Raw genomic sequence first — 19,877 nt, forward strand, 5'->3', positions numbered from 1 at the left:
AAATAAATTAAAACAATTGTTGCCAAACATGCCGAGTTAAAGCAAACTAATGTGAGCTGCAGTTTTATTCAGATGAGAAGGATTTGTGTGAAAGAATTCTTCATTTAAAGCAGTTTTCTGTCCAACTTTAATGTTGCTTTAGACCCTTTAGAGATGACTGGGACCCACGCTGGTTTATCAGCAGGCCCGGGGGGACCATGAAGCGCGCGTTTTGTTGTCTGTCCGAGGCTTGTTTGCGTGTTGTGCTGCTAAGCATTTTCCATTTTGCTGCCAGTGTTCGGCTCACAAAGGCAGCGGGTGAAAGTGCAGCGTGTGCAGAGGGAGCCGCCGGGTTTTCAGGCCGTCGGCAGTTCTGCTCCGGCCCGGTGCTTTCACTCCAAAAGCAACTTAGAAATACCTGCTTTGGTTTTAACTAGGGCTGGGCAACCATTAACATGTTTAATCTAATTAATCACATGATTTCCCTGATTAATCACGATTAATCACATTTGTACGCAAAATCCAAAAATGAATCCAAAAGTAGTGTATAGCTTTTAGCATTTAGCTTTATTTTAAATGTGCTGCCATATGAATGAAAGTGCCATAACATTTGTTGTGCAAACACACTTTTAACATCAGCATCTTTCTGTAGTTTTTATGTAGAAGCCTCGCTCCACTGTCTGTTTCCTTGAATGACTTGCTGCTATCAGTTGTGTGTTTTGCCTTTAAGTGATATTTTAGACTGGAACTACTACGCTGAGAAGACAATTCAACTTGGCAGTGTTTACAGATGACTTTGGTTCTGTCGACTCCGCCGTCTGGAAGAACTTTAAAATGAAAATGGCCGAGTAAAAGTTCCGTACCCTTCTCCATGTTTGGTGGATCCGCCGATTACTTTCTTTTCCTGTTCCACAGCAGACAGCAGCAGACTTTTACAAAATAAAAGCCTGTGAGCAACAGACTTTTACAATAATAAAATAAATAATAAAACCTGCGTTAATGTGCGATAAAATATTTATGGGCGTTAAATAATTAACGAGTTAACTCGCCCAGCTCTAAACTTAACAAATCAAATTAAGTTGATTTGAAAAAAAACACTCATAATTATCGATTCATACTGTCTGCAGTGACATAAAAATCAAAGATAATATAATTCTGTGCCTTTTATTTGTATCTAAAATGCATTTAACGTATTTTTAACAAAAGTTAAATTCAGACAGTATAAACGCAATAAAGTCCCACTGTCTCTGGTCAGTATGTGTGTTTATCTTTGTTTTTATGTGTTCATATATTTGTTAATTTACTTATTCATTCCCCAGAAAGGAAAACGTAAGGAGCTAAAACACAGATCAAGCTAATCGAAGCAAAGCAGAAAAGTTAATAACTATTTTTTTCCCCCGATTTCATTAACTGGAAAGGATTAAGAGGAACTTCAATGTCAATGTTCTTTTTTTACATTGTTCTTTAATCAACCCTTAATTTCATGATTTATTGATGCACTCATGCTTTTGTTTTAATTACCTTAACTTTGTTGTTTATTTAGGTGCAGACTTTTACAAAATAAAAGCCTGTGAGCAACAGACTTTTGCAATAATAAAATAAATGATAAAACCTGCGTTAATGCGCCATACAATTTTTTTTTATTGGCGTTAAATAATTAACGAGTTAACTCGTCCTAGTTTTAATGCTGTAAGAGTGTTTAAATCTGCTGTAAGTTTGCCATCGAGCACATTCTCCTTCCCTCTTTTTGCACCTTTTTCTTCCTGCATCTTTCTATTTTTACACTTCAGCATCATCACTGCAGGATAGACGGGCTAGGGGAAAACTGAAGGTTTATCCAGAGCAGAGACTCTGTTAACTGCCCGGATGATAAATGATCCCGTCTGGTGCAGGAGAGAAGTCCCATTTCTTCATCGTTTCTTGGCAGCACAACACAAAAAGCCTCTGGGTGTTCTCACAGCTTAAATAAACAGTTCAACATCTCAACTCACACTCAAAATAATATTACTTTTAATTGGTGGTTTCATGTAGACTGCAAAAAAGCTGCTCTTTTTAACAATAATTGTTGCTTTTTTCTGTTCAGTTCTTTTAGAATTACAAAATATAACACAGCAAATAAATACATTCAGCTATGATGTAGGGTGGAGTTTGAGCTCTTTACTCTTTTTTTTGTGTTTTATTTTTGTCATAGATAAAAACACAAGGTGCCGTTTGGTGTCTGCTGGGCTGCGAATGGGATCATGGATCTGAGTTTCTGAAAAAGCAGCCGATGGGAGAAAAGTCTCAGGATTTACAGGCCTGAGACGAGCTAAGGTTAGCCAGCTGATTTTTTTCCACTTTCTTTCTGTTTTACTTTAATCTGAACAAACATGTAGCAGACGTAGATGACATGCTGTGTCCCATTGGGTGGAAAGACTCCAGTTTGGTTATTTGACCACCGCAGTCTGACTGCTTTTAGAGCAGAAGAAGACTATGGCTGTGTTCGAAACTGCCTACTACATACTACATACTTCCATACTGCATACTCATCGGTCAGACAGTATGCAGAGCGTTTACCCACAATGCATCTCGCTCCTGCCCGAGCCGAAATCAGCCGGCCTGAAGCTGATTTCGCTTAAGCTCTAAACTCTGTAAACTTTAGCAACATTTGAAACATTTTCAGGTGAGAAAGTAGTCGTTTAGATCCCCAATGTGTTGAAAACCTGACAAAATACCGGCTGTTTACAATTTTGTGCCGACGAATTCGGCACTACTAAAGCTAGCCGCAGTGAGCAACGCACTTCCTGTTATTTTCACAAAATAAAATACCCGTTGCCTTTTATCATAGGGAAAGCCATTACCATACAATTGGTGCTTTTGTTTTGAAAACAGGAAGTGAACCTACCCTCGTTGTAGCTAGCTTGAAACTGCCGTTTTGACAGGGAATGACGATCGGCGACGTCACGTTACGTTGCATCTTGGGTAGTTTGAGAATGAGTAGTAACCTCATGATGCATACCCAACATTTCGGAGAATCTAGTATGCATCCAGGAACTTAAAAACAGTTAAAGTTAGTAGGAGTAGTAGGAGTAGTAGGAGAAGTAGGCAGTTTTGAACACAGCCTTACTGATGTTTTAAGGCCAACTCCTAGTGGTCGCCGGTGGTATTGCGCTCCGTCCTGATCCTCCCCTCATTTCTTTATATTTTCCTTCCAACCTGCCAGACTTTTGTAATCTTTTAAGTGGTATTGAGCAATAGTTCTTCAGGCCTTCCTATCGTTCAAAGTTCAAAGTTTTACTTTGAAAATGGTCAGATACAAGGACTGGACTGATAATGAGTTAAAAAGCAGCCAATGTCTGGAGGAATTTGTTTTTCTTTATTAAGCCACTTAACTCTGACCTATGAATCATTCAGGCAGGAAAAAGGCTCCTAACTCAAGGGATGAACCAGTGTTGTGTCCACACATAACAGACAACTTAGCAAAGAAGCCATTTTAAATCGTATCTTTAGGCACTTTGTTCCCAGCAGCCTGTCACAGAGACGCATCATTTGTTCCCATTTCTATGAAAAACAGCAAAGATAACACAGTCTGACAGACAGAAAACAGGATTTCTGCAGCAACAAGGTGATTCCCAAAGAGCTGTTAGCTGAAAACTCGGCATATCTCAGCATGGTGTGCAGTGTGTCCTTAAAACATTTGAGGAAACTGGACAAGTGGAGGACAGAAGAAGAAGTGTCAGGCCTAAAGAACTATCTACAGCAGATGAACAGGATCTGAAAGTGATGTCCTTAAGAAAGAGGAAAACATCCAGCAAAGACCTGACACAGGAGCTGAGAGATGCATCTGGACCTTCAGCTGATCCATCTGCTGTTGGCCCAAGCCTCATCAGAAATGGGCTCCATGGAAGGGTGGCTGTCAGGAAGCCGTTCTTAAGGAAGGGAAACAGGGAGAAAAGGCTGAGCTGTGCCAAAGGACACAAGAAGTGGGCTGAAAATCAGTGGCAGCAGGTCTGATGGAGGGATGAATCCTCCCCAGAGCCCGGAGCTCAACATTACTGAAGCAGTGTGGGATCATGTTGGCAGAGAACGCAACAAAAGGCAGCCCACATCCAAAGAAGAGCTTTGGGATGTCCTTCAAGAAGCCTGGAGAACTATTCCTGAAGACTCAGTAAATCACAGCAGCTGTTTCCCGCTGTTTCTTGTGTGAAGAAATTGTAGCCTGGGTGCCAGCCGAACTTAGCCCCGCCCATAACATTTTTGGTCGGGAAGTTCGGTCTGGCTCTGCTCAGTTGGGAAATCATTATGCCCGACATCGAATCAGTCGACCCAATCAGATTGCCAGGGCGGGCTTTATACGATGATGGACAGATGATCAACAGGGACATTATCGACTACATCACTAAAGAGCGCTTGGTTTGACTTCATTTGAAACAAACATGGCTGCCGCTGGAGAGCTAGGGTGTGTAGATTCTGCCATCGAGTCTGTTCTACAGGGTCTCCACATTGCATTCATTTTGAAAGACGAACAGAGGAACGCGATAAAGGCTTTTATCGATAGAAAAGATGTTTTTGCCATCTTTCCTACAACAAGTGTGTGTTGCTTAATCTACGTCACGTACTACGTTGCTCTGATTGGTTGTAGGTCTATCCAATTGAGCGAAGAGGCATTTTTTCTCCTGGTTCGGTTGAAACACGCCCCATACTCAAACTCTATTGAGCGGTATCAGACTCACATTCTGACTAGAATCGTGAGTATGACGTAGTCAGGCTAAAGAAATTGGAGGTGGCTCAAAACCTTTGGACTTCTCTCTGTGCTGATATGTTTCACATTGACGTGTGAAACGGGTTTAAAACACGCATACAGAACTAATATTACCACCATCGGCAGTTCATGTTTCCCCAAAACAAGTAAGAAAACTTTTACTGCTTAGAAAATAAAAAATAACTGAATCCCAACAGTCTTCTATAAGGAGGCAGAGCTCCAAACACACATCATTTTATCGTCTTTGTGTGTTTCCGCCCACTGGTTCCCCGCTTCTGCTCATTTTTGGTCGTTGGTTGCGTCACTCCTCGTCCGGCTGCCCATCTCCACCCTGCTGGTCGTGTTGGAGGGGACGGTGCTCAGGGTCCTCCGGCTGGTCGAACATGGCCCGTCTGTAAGAAGAAAACTTTTAAATGTACAAGTCTGACAAAAGAAACAAACCTTCACCAGGACGTGTCTCTGACTAAAAAGAATAAGAAATATTTAAGGATATTTAAGTGGAGGGTGTGGCCCGGGTGAGCCTTTTGAAACCAGGCGGCCATTTTAGGTTAGTTGGCCTGTATGGCTTTGTTTTTGCCGGCATTTTTAGTGATTGTAGGACTGTTTAGGTGAGTTTGCCTGCTAAATCTGCTTGTGTGTTTTGTCCTGCCTCCATCTCTGGCACCCTCTATATTTTCATTGCCCCCTAACCAGAGTTTGAATCCCATTTCTACTTATCTTTACCTCTTCTATTTCTACCCCCTAGACCTCACAATCGCTTGGCACTATTTTCTCTCCCTTCGTATCACTGCGTGCGGTGTTTGCTGCTCGGTCTGCTCTTCGGTCTGCACGGTCTGCACAGCAGGCAGTGATACGAAGGGAAAGAAAAATAGGGCCAAGCGATTGTGAGGTCTGACTTTTTCCTGGAGAATGATTTTGTGATGCAAATGTATTACTCTTTTGAACGCATATTGTTTTTGAACGCTTTATTTTTTAAACCCCAGCCAACTAGCCGGACTACCTTCATCAACACCAAAACGAGGCTGGAACTCTGCTCACAGGACGCAGCAGGGGGTAAGAAGATGTTCATAAATGATGTTGCTAATATGGGATGTCATACAGCTTCATGTCAAAAGAGGCGAACTATCCCTTTAAGAACTGTCAAACGCAATATTAAAAACTGGAAGGATTGTGGGGATCCATCATCTTCGAGGAAGAAATACGTTTGGTGAAGTCGCATCGTAAAAAACACACCAGTAGAACTCACGGCTGTGTTTCATTGAGAAAGTTAGAACATCTCCACACGCACAAAGCGAAGGGAACTCTAAGGACTGTGTGGCCTTAAGAAAACCACTCATCAGTGAGGCTAATCGGGGGGAAAAAGGCGTCAGTTTGACACGGAGCGTAAAGATTGGACTCTGGAGCAATGGAAGAAGGTCGTGTGGTCTGATGAGTCCAGATTTACTCTGTTTCAGAGTGATGGGACGGAGCATCGGGGTAAGAAGAGAGGTGCCTGGTGCCCTGTGGGAGGATGGACGTTAAGAGGTCAGCTGACTACCTGAATATACTGAAGGACCAGGTTATTCCATCAGTGGATTATTTCTTCCCCGATGGCACAGGCTTATTCCAAGATGACGATGCCTGGATTAATTGGGCTCAGATTGTGAACGAGTGGTTCAGGGAGCATTTATTTTCCTCCTTTCACACGTGGATCGGCCCCCCAACGGAGCACAGACCTTAACCCCGTTGAGAATCTTTGGGATGTGCAGAATTAAAGGAATTAAATGAATTTAATGAATTCTTACAGCAGCTCTGGTGTCATCAGCAGCCTCCTTCCTCCCGGCTGGTTTGGGACTACGTCCTCCAGGAAGTAGTACAGGTGGCCAACGCTGATACCTGAGGAGAGGGAAGATTTATCTGGTGTCAGTCTGAGTGGGGAAATCGGGGTCATAGATACGAGTCAGAAGGCAGAAATTATCCTGATTTGTTTGGCAGAGGAGATGAGGCAGTTAACTTTATCAATCAGGCGATGTTCAGCATGCCGAGGGATCGCAGCGCTTTGCTAAAAGCAGGAGATGATTGTGGATCCAGGATCTCTGATCTGTCTTAGACTTTTTAGACATGTTGGTCCCATCAAACTCAAGCTGAGCTAATATTTTTCAAGCAAAGAAACGATACGTTTCCTGTGTTTAGTCAGCTCCCGGTCAGATACAGAATAGATTTTAAAGTTCTGCTATGGTTTAGGTCCAGAACACATGAATGACATGCTGGCAGAGTATAAACCCAGCAGAGCTCTGAGATCTGCTGACTCAGGTCAGATAGTGGAGCCCAGAGTTCAAACTGGACCCGGTGAAGCAGCTTTTAGCTGTTATGCTGCACACAACTGGAACAAACTACCAGCAGAACTGAAATCAGCCCCAACTGTAAGCACTTTTACATCCAGGTTAAAAACATTTCTCTTTCGGTGTGCTTATGGTTGAGTTGCTTTAAACAATTTTTTTTTTAATAATTTTTTTAAAATAATGATTTAAAATAATAAATCCTATTAATTTTTTTTATATTTTTCTTTTTTCTTGCCTAGCAGAGGCAGAAAATGTAAAATACCCAAAACTTTGGTGTAAAAGGTGTAAGAGTTTTCACTCAAACTTGATGGGGAAATGTGCACAAATACATTTTATCCTGGCTAAACATGTCACATGTCACTTTTTCTCCTTCAGCTGAAATGTTGTAAGACTTTAAATTTTAAGATAAAATCTTGAATTGTATAATTTCCACACGTTTTAAGATATTATCTTTATTTTTGTCCTTGAATCCAGGTTAAAAACATTTCTCTTTCGGTGTGCTTATGGTTGAGTTCCTTTAAATAATTTTAAAGCATAATGCTATAAATCCTCTTAATTGTTTTATATATATATATATATATATATATTATTTTTATTTTTTCCCCTGTTCTTTGATTGCTTTAACTGTGTGTTATAATTTTTATTCTATTTTTTTATTCTCTTTAAATTGCTTGTTTTTCTGTTCTTTTAAATGCCTTGTTTTTATGAAAAGCACATTGAGTTGCCTGTGGTATGAAATGCGCTGTGTAAATAAAGATGCTTTGCCTTGCCTTGGTTCTGAAATGAGATATCGGTTTACGGCTTGTTTTGTTTACGTTTTACACAGCGTCCCAACTTAAATTGAATTTGGGTTTTATTTGTTGTGTTTTACATCATCAGGAGGAAACTGAGCTGCAAACCAAAGCAGAAAACATCAATGAGATGGTTGCCAACTCAGAAATGAATGTAATAATCCTTATTTTATTGGAATTTCTCATCTTTATCAGATGTTTAGAAGGTGAGTGTCACTGTTTGCCTTTTAAATACACACACGTGCACAACACATGTTGCAACTCTCGCCGTTTACCTGAATAACAAAGTGTCCTTTTTTTTAAAAAATGCTTCTTACCGAGGATGTGGACCACGATGGAGTCTCCAAACAGCAGAGAAAATCCCATCAGCACCCAGGGCAGAAACGGAGCCTGGAAGTTCACGCCAAAGAAGTTCATGGCTATGAGCGGCTGCCTTTTACTCCACACATACATCAGCATGATGATGAAGGCCTGACCCAGGAAGAAGATCTTGGCAAACAGACCCAACAGCTGCAGGCTTTCAGGTTAAATACAAGTAATTATTCTGGTGTTGGTCATGACAGCGAGATTAACACCCAAGAGTTTGATTTACGAGGACATTTATTTCAGTTTAAGGGACTTTTTAAATGAAAAGCTGACCGCTGAAACTATATCTTACATGAGTTTATGGAGTTTATGGAGTTCAAAAGAGATAGTCGGCTGGATAAGAACTTTACTGAAGGTTTAAACGAACAGCCAAATAAAATGACACTTTATTCAAGCATTTGGATTAAAGCTTATGATTGATAAAAAGTAGATATTTTATCAGGAATCTTTCACAGTGACATGAAGGCACAAGGCTGAAGAAACAGTATTTCTTTCAACCCTTTCTAACTGATCTAAGTTGGACTATGAGCAATAAGAGTTTTAATATTTGATAGTTGCTGTGCTAGTTTTGTAATCTGTGATGCAACATAGTCGGTGGTGATTGTTTTCAGTCTTTGTGTCTGAGTGAAATGATCCTCTGGGATTCCTCTTGGAAAACAACTACTGCTTATAGGTCATGCATGAAGGCTTTTTGTGTTTCTTTTTCTCTTAAACGCTGGAGAATCTGCCAATTTTTTTTGCTCTTGATTCCCTCTAACAGTCGTGTGATGCAACACCGCTGTCGTAAAAACAAATCTCCGTCTGTCTGACCCCTGCACATGCACAGCTCCACATGCACAGCTCCACATGCACAGCTCCACATGCACAGCTCCACATGCACAGCTCCACATGCAACGTGTTGTAAGACGCCTCCACAAGCCACCAGAAATATCAGTAGACACGTTAGGGTAACGTTACACGACCCAACAGTAAGAAAACAGCAGATTTGCTTTTGGATTTACATTTTTTTCAAGCATTTGAATGTGAAATCAACAGGGCCGGGACTTTAACGCCTTATTTTAGATTAATTTATTACTAGGGCTGGGCGAGTTAACTCGTTAATTATTTAACGCCAACAAATATTTTATCGCGCATTAGGGCAGGCTTTTATTATTGTAAAAGTCTGTTGCTCACAGGCTTTTATTTTGTAAAAGTCTGCTGCTGTCTGCTGTGGAACAGGAAAAGAAAGTAATCGGCGGATCCACCAAACATGGAGAAGGGTACGGAACTTTTACTCGGCCGTTTTCATTTTAAAGTTCGTCCAGACGGCGGAGTCGACAGAACCAAAGTCATCTGTAAACACTGCCAAGTTGAATTGTCTTCTCAGCGTAGTAGTTCCAGTCTAAAATATCACTTAAAGGCAAAACACACAACTGATAGCAGCAAGTCATTCAAGGAAACAGACAGTGGAGCGAGGCTTCTACATAAAAACTACAGAAAGATGCTGATGTTAAAAGTGTATTTGCACAACAAATGTTATGGCACTTTCATTCATATGGCAGCACATTTAGAATAAAACTAAATGCTAAAAGCTATACACTACTTTTGGATTCATTTTTGGATTTTGCGTACAAATGCGATTAATCGTGATTAATCAGGGAAATCATGTGATTAATTAGATTAAACATTTGAATCGTTGCCCAGCCCTACTTTTAATCCAACGTCTGATTTACAAATTTAAAACAATCACTTTTATAATACTTGTGAGTTAATGGAGCTACTGTTGGAAAATGCTTTAAAAATGCGGTTAGCAATAAAAAGGTAGAGTACAGTCACTATTCCTGCTGGACTTGCTTCATACGGAGTTTTCCTGCAGTAGGATGTCCTCAGTTTTAAAGCAGTACCACTAATTAACCATTTAATTCGTCCTCCTGAGTAAATCTGCTACTTTTAAATCTTTTAAATGATACAGAAACCAGACTCTCCCACCACTGAGACGCTTCTGCCTCCAGGTAAACACAAGCATCTCACGACAGGAACCACTAAAGTCCTGAACTTCCACACAGTTTCAGCATGTTTTTCTGCAGACTTCCTGTCTCTCGTGTTGTAGTTTAATTAAGCCAACCCCCCCGACATTCCTTTCATCCAGCTAACCCTGAGAGTGTCCTGATAACACAGGTCACCAGCACAGGTTATTTCAGCCAAAGTTCTCAGCCACATTCCTGCATTTAAAACCGTCCATGAAACTCAACACGGATTCAGGGGGAAAACAAACTCATAAACTGCTAACTGACCGTTTCACAACAGCCCAGAGGGACGTCTGTGGTAAACAGACCGAGGACTGTATCATTAACCTGGAATGTGAACAGGAGCTCTGGCCACAAACTGCTGAGCATCATCAAAAAAAAGACGAGCTGCATTTACAGTAGCTTTTAGAATACAGATGTTTGTCATCATGTTTGCTCTGAGCTCCTTTCTCCTCCAGCACAGCCTGAACCCTCTCAGACAGCTTTCTGTCCTTTCTTTAAGGAGTCTTCAGGAATAGTTCTCCAGGCTTCTTGAAGGACATCCCAAAGCTCTTCTTTGCATGATCCCACACTGCTTCAGTAATGTTCTTCTTTTGCACTTTACTGGAGATGTCAGTAGGTAACAGACATTTCCAGTTTGCTCTTTTTATTGAGGCGACTTCGGTAAATAAACAAGATCTGTTTTAATAAAGATGAATGGAGACGATTATAAAAAAAAAAAACTGCAGTTATTCCAAATAATTGACATCGAGATGTAATTATTAGGGCTGGGCAACGATTAAAAAGTTTAATCTAATTAATCACATGATTTCCCTGATTAATCTCGATTAATCGCATTTGTACGCAAAATCCAAAAATGAATCCAAAAGTAGTGTATAGCTTTTAGCATTTAGCTTTATTTTAAATGTGCTGCCATATGAATGAAAGTGCCATAACATTTGTTGTGCAAACACACTTTTAACATCAGCATCTTTCTGTAGTTTTTATGTAGAAGCCTCGCTCCACTGTCTGTTTCCTTGAATGACTTGCTGCTATCAGTTGTGTGTTTTGCCTTTAAGTGATATTTTAGACTGGAACTACTACGCTGAGAAGACAATTCAACTTGGCTGTAAATGCAGGAGTTTTTAAAAAAAACTTTATTTTGAAATACGTGCTTTTATGCTGAAACCATTAAAACAGGAAGTAGCGCCGGTTAGCTCCGTGAGCTTCACACAGAGACCGAGGAGCACCTGTAGCGGTGATGTTACCTGCTAGTTTATCTTTATTTTATTACTCCATGCTTCGTGGTGTTTGCTGTAACTGTGTGAATGTGATGCATTCAACAGACTTTTACAATAATAAAACCTGCGTTAATGCGAGATAAAATATTTATCTGTGTTAAATAATTAACAAGTTAACGCCATAATAACGAGTTAACTCGCCCAGCCCTAGTAATTAATTAATCTAAAATAAGGCGTTAAAGTCCCGGCCCTGTTGTAGTAGTAATTATATCGTCACAGTGACACACACTGTAGTTCTGGATCGGTTTACATTTATTTATCAGTGCTTTGCTTCTTTCTTTCTTTCTTTCTTTCTTTCTTTCTTTCTTTCTTTCTTTCTTTCTTTCTTTCTTTCTTTCGACTTTTACAGCTAAAACACCTGTAGAATCTGGAAACGCATCAATAATTTGCTCTGTTGCTGTTTAAAAACACCGTTAATAAAAAGGTAAATTGTGAAACTCGTCAAATATTGAAGCCAGGGCCGGTTTTTGCTATGGGCAATGTGGGCGACTGCCCAGGGCGCACTCTATGTGAGGGCCCTCAAAAAAAATAAAATAAATACTTGCAAGTTTTCTATGTCAAGTTAGTGGAGTTTCTCATTGTCACGTCAACTTGCTGCTGAGAGGCAAACAGGTTGTGTGTCAGAAGAGGCTGGGGGGGGAAAGACTGATTCCAGGCCATCAGGTGCCCAGTTTAGAAAGAGAAGAAGAGGAGAAACGGGCAAAAGATAAAGGGATGCAGGTTTCTATGAGTGACGTGGGCTATAGGCTATCTGTTAGCCTCTTTGATAATATGTTGCTATTAGCCACGATTTGATTTTTAGTTTTGCTGAACTAGAATTAGAATTTTGGCATCATGTCATGCAGCTAATTTCACCCAAAGGCAACCTGGTCTGGTTTGTATTTGCAACACAACAAAATTAATGTTAATGCCAGCTAAACAGGGTGAAAACAGCTGCTACAGTCTGAGCTCTGTTGGTATCATAACTGCAGGAATCTGTTTTTTATGCTCCATAGAGCAGCCTTTATTTTTGTTTTGGCTTTCTTCGTTTTTTTTTTTTTTAGGATTTTTAGGTTATTTAAGGATTTGTGATTGATATTTATACACTGTATTTAATTTATTTATCATATTTTTTTTGTATTTAAGGTTATATATAATAAAACAATACAAATAATATAATATGTTGTTGTGGGGGGGGGGGCAAGGGATGCTTCGCCCAGGGCGTAAATCTAGCCAGGTCCGCCTGTGATTGAAGCAGCAAGTTCAGCTCCAGCAAACTTGGTTAAAGAGGAAACTAGTCGTGGGTCATCGGGAATGTTTGAGTCAGTGATTTCTGGAATCGGGTGAGTTACCGGCAGGTGTTTTTAAAGGCTCCACTCATGTCAGAGAAGCTGTTTTGTGCACTTTTGCTCCTTGTGATTGTCTGAGCTTCACTTTTCAGACAGATGTGTGTGCTGAAATAACAGAGGTGTTTTTAAAATTGCAATCCACACGTTTCTCCGGGTTCACGTAAAGTTCAGGGCGTACGTCTTTGAGCAAGATTTCATAACTAGTCTGGAGGTTAAATCTGGTCCAATTTCCAACTTACACAACTGGACTAATGACACAAACACTGGGAGTCGGCTGTCGGTGTTGTAGTGAACGTTTTTAACGTTTTTATATGCTCTGGGTTTGTGAAAGAGGGATGAAATGATAGTGATGAATAGATCCCTCAAAAGGATACAGCTATGATGATCCCTCCAAACAGGAACATGAAAACAAAGTCCGCCGTCCGTCCCCGGAAACAGTCTTCCTCCAGCTTCCGGCAGTAATGATAGCTCGCTTCGGTTAAGGACAGACACTGATGCAGCTGTTGTTATTTATAGTCATGATCATGGTGTTATTTGCAGTAAAAGATACATACAGATGATGTTGAACACAGAAGTGAATCCGAGGGAACCGAAGAAGAGGAAGCTGGTTATCAGACGCCATATCTGAAGAAAAAAAGAGAAGAAGATTGTAAAAAAAGCCCGATGCTGCGTGTGTGTGATGGTGCTTTAAGTTGGTGGATGTTGTTACCTGGTACCTCCTGATGATGAGGTCCGGGTTAAAGTAGAGTTGAAATGGAGTGATGACTTCAAGCTGCTAAAAGAAAAGAAAAAAACAAAGCTGGTGATTAACATACAAATCTGGCTTTGAGTTAGTGGTGGGTTGTTTTTGTACGTTTCATATAATCCATTTAAACCAGGTATGTCTCATACTGCAGCATCTCCCGTCACCTTCTGTCAGAAATGGTGAGGGAAACAGAGAAGCGGGGTTTATGGTCATTTCCTTTCTTTGCCAGTGATAAAGAAAGAGTAAATACTGGCATCAAGATAAATCCCCCTGCTTATAAAAGAGCTGCAGAGCTACTCTGTCGGTGCTTTAGTTTGAAACACTGAACTACATTCAAGCATCGTGGCAACTAAACGTGACATAAGGTGAAGCTTTACACACGACAGGACTAAAGAAGTAAAGGAAAACCTGGTTTAGAAATGTTTATGAATGAGAGAAATAACCTGCAAGAATACAGCCATGACCAGAGGTGGTCTCACTCTTTAAATATATACATATATGTGATAATGGCCTAATAAACTGCATTTGAAGGTAGCAGAAAGTTGCATACGGTCCCAGTGGACACATGAGCCCCAGTCTTTGTTATGACCGCATGCTTCGTGCTTCATGACCCTAATAAATACGGTCAGGTTGGTTTTTCTTTTGTTTGTTCCACAGAAGGCATTCGTATCCCTTCTCTCTGACACGCAGAGTGTTTTTTTTAACATCAAATGTTTTATTTTGCACATGATTCATAGCTCTGGTGAATATGCAGGAGTCTCTGTACAGTATCCTATAACAGAGAGAGTGTGTTTAAAGCATCTTTCTTTGTTACAGGTGGAGTGGATTCTGGTCGGTTGGAGTTCTCGTAGTCTTGCTTTTTGCTCTCCCCACACTCACTTGCGCTTGGTAACTCATTACCACACCTGAGCTTCGTAAATCATTACCACACCTGAGCTTCGTAAGTCATTACCACACCTGCGCTTGGTAACTCATTACCACACCTGAGCTTCGTAAGTCATTACCACACCTGTGCTTCGTAAGTCATTACCACACCTGCGCTTCGTAACTCATTACCACACCTGTGCTTCGTAAGTCATTACCACACCTGTGCTTCGTAACTCATTACCACACCTGCGCTTGGTAACTCATTACCACACCTGTGCTTCGTAACTCATTACCACACCTGTGCTTCGTAACTCATTACCACACCTGCGCTTGGTAACTCATTACCACACCTGCGCTTGGTAACTCATTACCACACCTGCGCTTGGTAACTCATTACCACACCTGCGCTTTGAAACTCATTACCACACCTGTGCCTCGTAACTCATTACCACACCTGCGCTTGGTAACTCATTACCACACCTGCGCTTGGTAACTCATTACCACACCTGCGCTTGGTAACTCATTACCACACCTGCGCTTTGAAACTCATTACCACACCTGTGCCTCGTAACTCATTACCACACCTGCGCTTTGAAACTCATTACCACACCTGCGCTTTGAAACTCATTACCACACCTGTGCCTCGTAACTCATTACCACACCTGCGCTTGGTAACTCATTACCACACCTGTGCCTCATAACTCATTACCACACCTGCGCTTGGTAACTCATTACCACACCTGCGCTTGGTAACTCATTACCACACCTGCGCTTTGAAACTCATTACCACACCTGCGCTTTGAAACTCATTACCACACCTGCGCTTTGAAACTCATTACCACACCTGCGCTTTGAAACTCATTACCACACCTGCGCTTTGAAACTCATTACCACACCTGCGCTTGGTAACTCATTACCACACCTGCGCTTGTTAACTCATTACCACACCTGCGCTTGGTAACTCATTACCACACCTGCGCTTGGTAACTCATTACCACACCTGCGCTTTGAAACTCATTACCACACCTGCGCTTTGAAACTCATTACCACACCTGTGCCTCGTAACTCATTACCACACCTGCGCTTGGTAACTCATTACCACACCTGCGCTTGGTAACTCATTACCACACCTGCGCTTCGTAACTCATTACCACACCTGCGCTTCGTAACTCATTACCACACCTGCGCTTCGTAACTCATTACCACACCTGCGCTTTGAAACTCATTACCACACCTGTGCCTTGTAACTCATTACCACACCTGCGCTTGGTAACTCATTACCACACCTGTGCTTGGTAACTCATTACCACACCTGCGCCTCGTAACTCATTACCACACCTGTGCTTCGTAAGTCATTACCACACCTGCGCTTGGTAACTCAATACCACACCTGCGCTTTGAAACTCATTACCACACCTGTGCCTCGTAACTCATTACCACACCTGTGCCTCGTAACTCATTACCACACCTGCGCTTGGTAACTCCTTACCACACCTGCGCTTGGTAACTCATTACCACACCTGTGCTTGGTAACTCATTACCACACCTGCGCCTCGTAACTCATTACCACACCTGTGCTTCGTAAGTCATTACCACACCTGCGCTTGGTAACTCAATACCACACCTGCGCTTTGAAACTCATTACCACACCTGTGCCTCATAACTCATTACCACACCTGTGCCTCGTAACTCATTACCACACCTGCGCTTGGTGACTCATTACCACACCTGCGCTTTGAAACTCATTACCACACCTGTGCCTCGTAACTCATTACCACACCTGCGCTTGGTAACTCATTACCACACCTGCGCTTGGTAACTCATTACCACACCTGCGCTTGGTAACTCATTACCACACCTGCGCTTGGTGACTCATTACCACACCTGCGCTTTGAAACTCATTACCACACCTGTGCCTCGTAACTCATTACCACACCTGCGCTTGGTAACTCATTACCACACCTGCGCTTCGTAACTCATTACCACACCTGCGCTTTGAAACTCATTACCACACCTGTGCCTTGTAACTCATTACCACACCTGCGCTTGGTAACTCCTTACCACACCTGCGCTTGGTAACTCATTACCACACCTGTGCCTTGTAACTCATTACCACACCTGCGCTTGGTAACTCATTACCACACCTGCGCTTGGTAACTCATTACCACACCTGCGCTTGGTAACTCATTACCACACCTGTGCTTGGTAACTCATTACCACACCTGCGCCTCGTAACTCATTACCACACCTGTGCTTCGTAAGTCATTACCACACCTGCGCTTGGTAACTCATTACCACACCTGCGCTTGGTAACTCATTGCCACACCTGTGCCTCGTAACTCATTACCACACCTGCGCTTTGAAACTCATTACCACACCTGTGCTTCATAAGTCATTACCACACCTGCGCCTCGTAACTCATTACCACACCTGCGCTTGGTAACTCATTACCACACCTGCGCCTCGTAACTCATTACCACACCTGCGCTTTGAAACTCATTACCACACCTGTGCCTCGTAACTCATTACCACACCTGCGCTTGGTAACTCATTACCACACCTGCGCTTGGTGACTCATTACCACACCTGCGCTTTGAAACTCATTACCACACCTGTGCCTCGTAACTCATTACCACACCTGCGCTTGGTAACTCATTACCACACCTGCGCTTGGTAACTCATTACCACACCTGCGCTTGGTGACTCATTACCACACCTGCGCTTTGAAACTCATTACCACACCTGTGCCTCGTAACTCATTACCACACCTGCGCTTGGTAACTCATTACCACACCTGCGCTTCGTAACTCATTACCACACCTGCGCTTTGAAACTCATTACCACACCTGTGCCTTGTAACTCATTACCACACCTGCGCTTGGTAACTCCTTACCACACCTGCGCTTGGTAACTCATTACCACACCTGCGCTTTGAAACTCATTACCACACCTGTGCCTTGTAACTCATTACCACACCTGCGCTTGGTAACTCATTACCACACCTGCGCTTGGTAACTCATTACCACACCTGTGCTTGGTAACTCATTACCACACCTGCGCCTCGTAACTCATTACCACACCTGTGCTTCGTAAGTCATTACCACACCTGCGCTTGGTAACTCATTACCACACCTGCGCTTGGTAACTCATTGCCACACCTGTGCCTCGTAACTCATTACCACACCTGCGCTTTGAAACTCATTACCACACCTGTGCTTCATAAGTCATTACCACACCTGCGCTTGGTAACTCATTACCACACCTGCGCTTGGTAACTCATTACCACACCTGTGCCTCGTAACTCATTACCACACCTGCGCTTTGAAACTCATTACCACACCTGTGCTTCATAAGTCATTACCACACCTGCGCTTGGTAACTCATTACCACACCTGCGCTTGGTAACTCATTACCACACCTGTGCCTCGTAACTCATTACCACACCTGCGCTTGGTAACTCATTACCACACCTGCGCTTGGTAACTCATTACCACACCTGCGCCTCGTAACTCATTACCACACCTGCGCCTCGTAACTCATTACCACACCTGTGCTTGGTAACTCATTACCACACCTGCGCTTTGAAACTCATTACCACACCTGTGCCTCGTAACTCATTACCACACCTGTGCCTCGTAACTCATTACCACACCTACGCTTTGTAACTCATTACCACACCTGTGCCTCGTAACTCATTACCACACCTACGCTTTGTAACTCATTACCACACCTGCGCTTGGTAACTCATTACCACACCTGTGCCTCGTAACTCATTACCACACCTACGCTTTGTAACTCATTACCACACCTGCGCTTTGTAACTCATTACCACACCTGCGCCTCGTAACTCATTACCACACCTGCGCTTGGTAACTCATTACCACACCTGCGCTTGGTAACTCATTACCACACCTGCGCCTCGTAACTCATTACCACACCTGAGCTTCAGTAACTCATTACCACACCTGCGCTTCAGTAACTCATTACTGTCACTGTTGAGCTGCGTTTTGGCTTGAAATTTTATCGTAGTGCATATACAGGCACATTTTTCTTAGAAACCTCATTATTAATACACGTTTCCACATTTTACTGCAAGTTACTGGGGTTGCTAACCTACAAGTCACACTTTAAAGTGTCATTTCAGTGCAGGTGTTTACCTTTAACTGACACACTGTGACTGTATCCCTTTCTGTGTGGCAAACAGACCGTCTTCTGACTGTTTGACCGGCTCAAAAACACGTCTAATATGGGCCAGACCTGTTGTGCCATCAGTTGTACCAACAGATTGAGAAAGAAGTCTTTTTTTCTTTTTTACAAACCTCCGAAAAGTAAAGAGCTGGGAGCAAAATAGATTGCTGTGATTCCTCAGGGCAGCTTTAATCCGGGCTTAATTTTGTTAAACTCACTCATTTTTAACCTGCCTTTTTAATAGTGATCACCAGATTAAAAATGAGGACGGGGTAAGCGGGGCAACAACTCATTTAACATGTCACATGTAGGATTTTACACTATGTTTCAAGCATTCTCACAGTTTCGAAGACAGAAGTTTGAACCCGTCTTTCAGGCTTTGCTTTATAAATGTTCCCGGCTTAAAAAGAAGTAGAAATATCAAGAGACCCAATATCCAGATGTTAATGCTTGTAGTCCTCAGATTCTTTGCTGGGTCTGATGTGCTCCCGGTCCCACGCCGAGCCATGACAGCCATGACAGTTCAGGTGCATGTTGGTGCGTTCACCTTTCATCTGTTTCTACTCCGCGGACTGTTCATTCCACCTTAACTCTGCTTTCAGTCCTTATGTTTCTGCTGCTTTTAGCAAACATTTCAACTGACACTTTGACTCTTTTCTTTTGTCTAATTTCCACACAAATTTAAACTAAAAGTGCAATTACTTTCAGAAGTAGCACTTTATAAAAGTATCTGACTGGAGCTTAAAATGACACCTCAATGCAACCACCTGCCACTCTATAACCAGCTATTCCCATGATATTAAAAACACTTCCTTTCAGTGCTTAAATTGCACCCCACTTCACTTACTTTTACTCACCAACAAGTCAGCTAAAACTTCCACTTTGGCTGAAACTGAAATTCAGCTTGTTTTATTTTTCCGTAACCAACGTTTCAGCTGCTTTAATCTAATTTTTTTAGAATAAAAATCAGCTGCGCATCAACAGCTGTGTGTTCAGCACTTTTCTTTAATGTGAAGATGTAAAAATGACACTTCAGCTCCTTTCTGAACTATAACTCCGCATATAAAAACAAGTAATCAGCCAATATACTTCATTTAGTCCATAAAAAGTAGCTGGATTTCTTTAAAAAGCAATTCTTTGTTTCCATTTTTCTTGTCTTACCACGGCCGCGGTGGTGAGGACACAGGCAGTCGTGTACGCTCGGGTCACCACGGGGATCTGAAAGTACTCCTCAATGAAGCTGAGAGCCATCACTGCAGCTGCTG

General features: G+C 42.1%; 1 protein-coding gene across 1 annotated transcript; it reads right to left on the reverse strand.

Annotated features, from left to right (window-relative positions):
• Positions 1 to 4,643: 4,643 nt before the first annotated feature.
• On the reverse strand, positions 4,644 to 19,863 carry derl3 (derlin 3). The gene is made up of 7 exons (XM_075467186.1): positions 19,774 to 19,863; positions 13,522 to 13,587; positions 13,363 to 13,436; positions 13,187 to 13,280; positions 8,150 to 8,342; positions 6,505 to 6,595; positions 4,644 to 5,112 (listed from the first exon to the last, which is right to left on the reverse strand). Exons 1-7 carry the CDS (start codon positions 19,861 to 19,863, stop codon positions 5,022 to 5,024), a joined length of 699 nt encoding a protein of 232 aa, XP_075323301.1. The 3' UTR covers positions 4,644 to 5,021.
• Positions 19,864 to 19,877: the final 14 nt, after the last annotated feature.

The sequence above is a fragment of the Odontesthes bonariensis genome, chromosome 6 (genome assembly GCF_027942865.1).
Source record: "Odontesthes bonariensis isolate fOdoBon6 chromosome 6, fOdoBon6.hap1, whole genome shotgun sequence".
NCBI lineage: Eukaryota > Metazoa > Chordata > Actinopteri > Atheriniformes > Atherinopsidae > Odontesthes > Odontesthes bonariensis.

What these genes read in the sequence shown, in the direction of transcription:
- derl3 (XM_075467186.1), bottom strand. Translation starts at nt 19,863, where the DNA reads ATGGCTCTCAGCTTCATTGAGGAGTACTTTCAGATCCCCGTGGTGACC. An exon ending in TCCTCACCACCGCGGCCGTG is followed by an intron (nt 13,588 to 19,773) that starts GTAAGACAAGAA and finishes CTTTTCTTTTAG; the next exon opens with CAGCTTGAAGTCATCACTCC. An exon ending in CTGATGACACCAGAGCTGCT is followed by an intron (nt 5,113 to 6,504) that starts GTAAGAATTCAT and finishes TTCTTCTTACAG; the next exon opens with ACGGGCCATGTTCGACCAGC.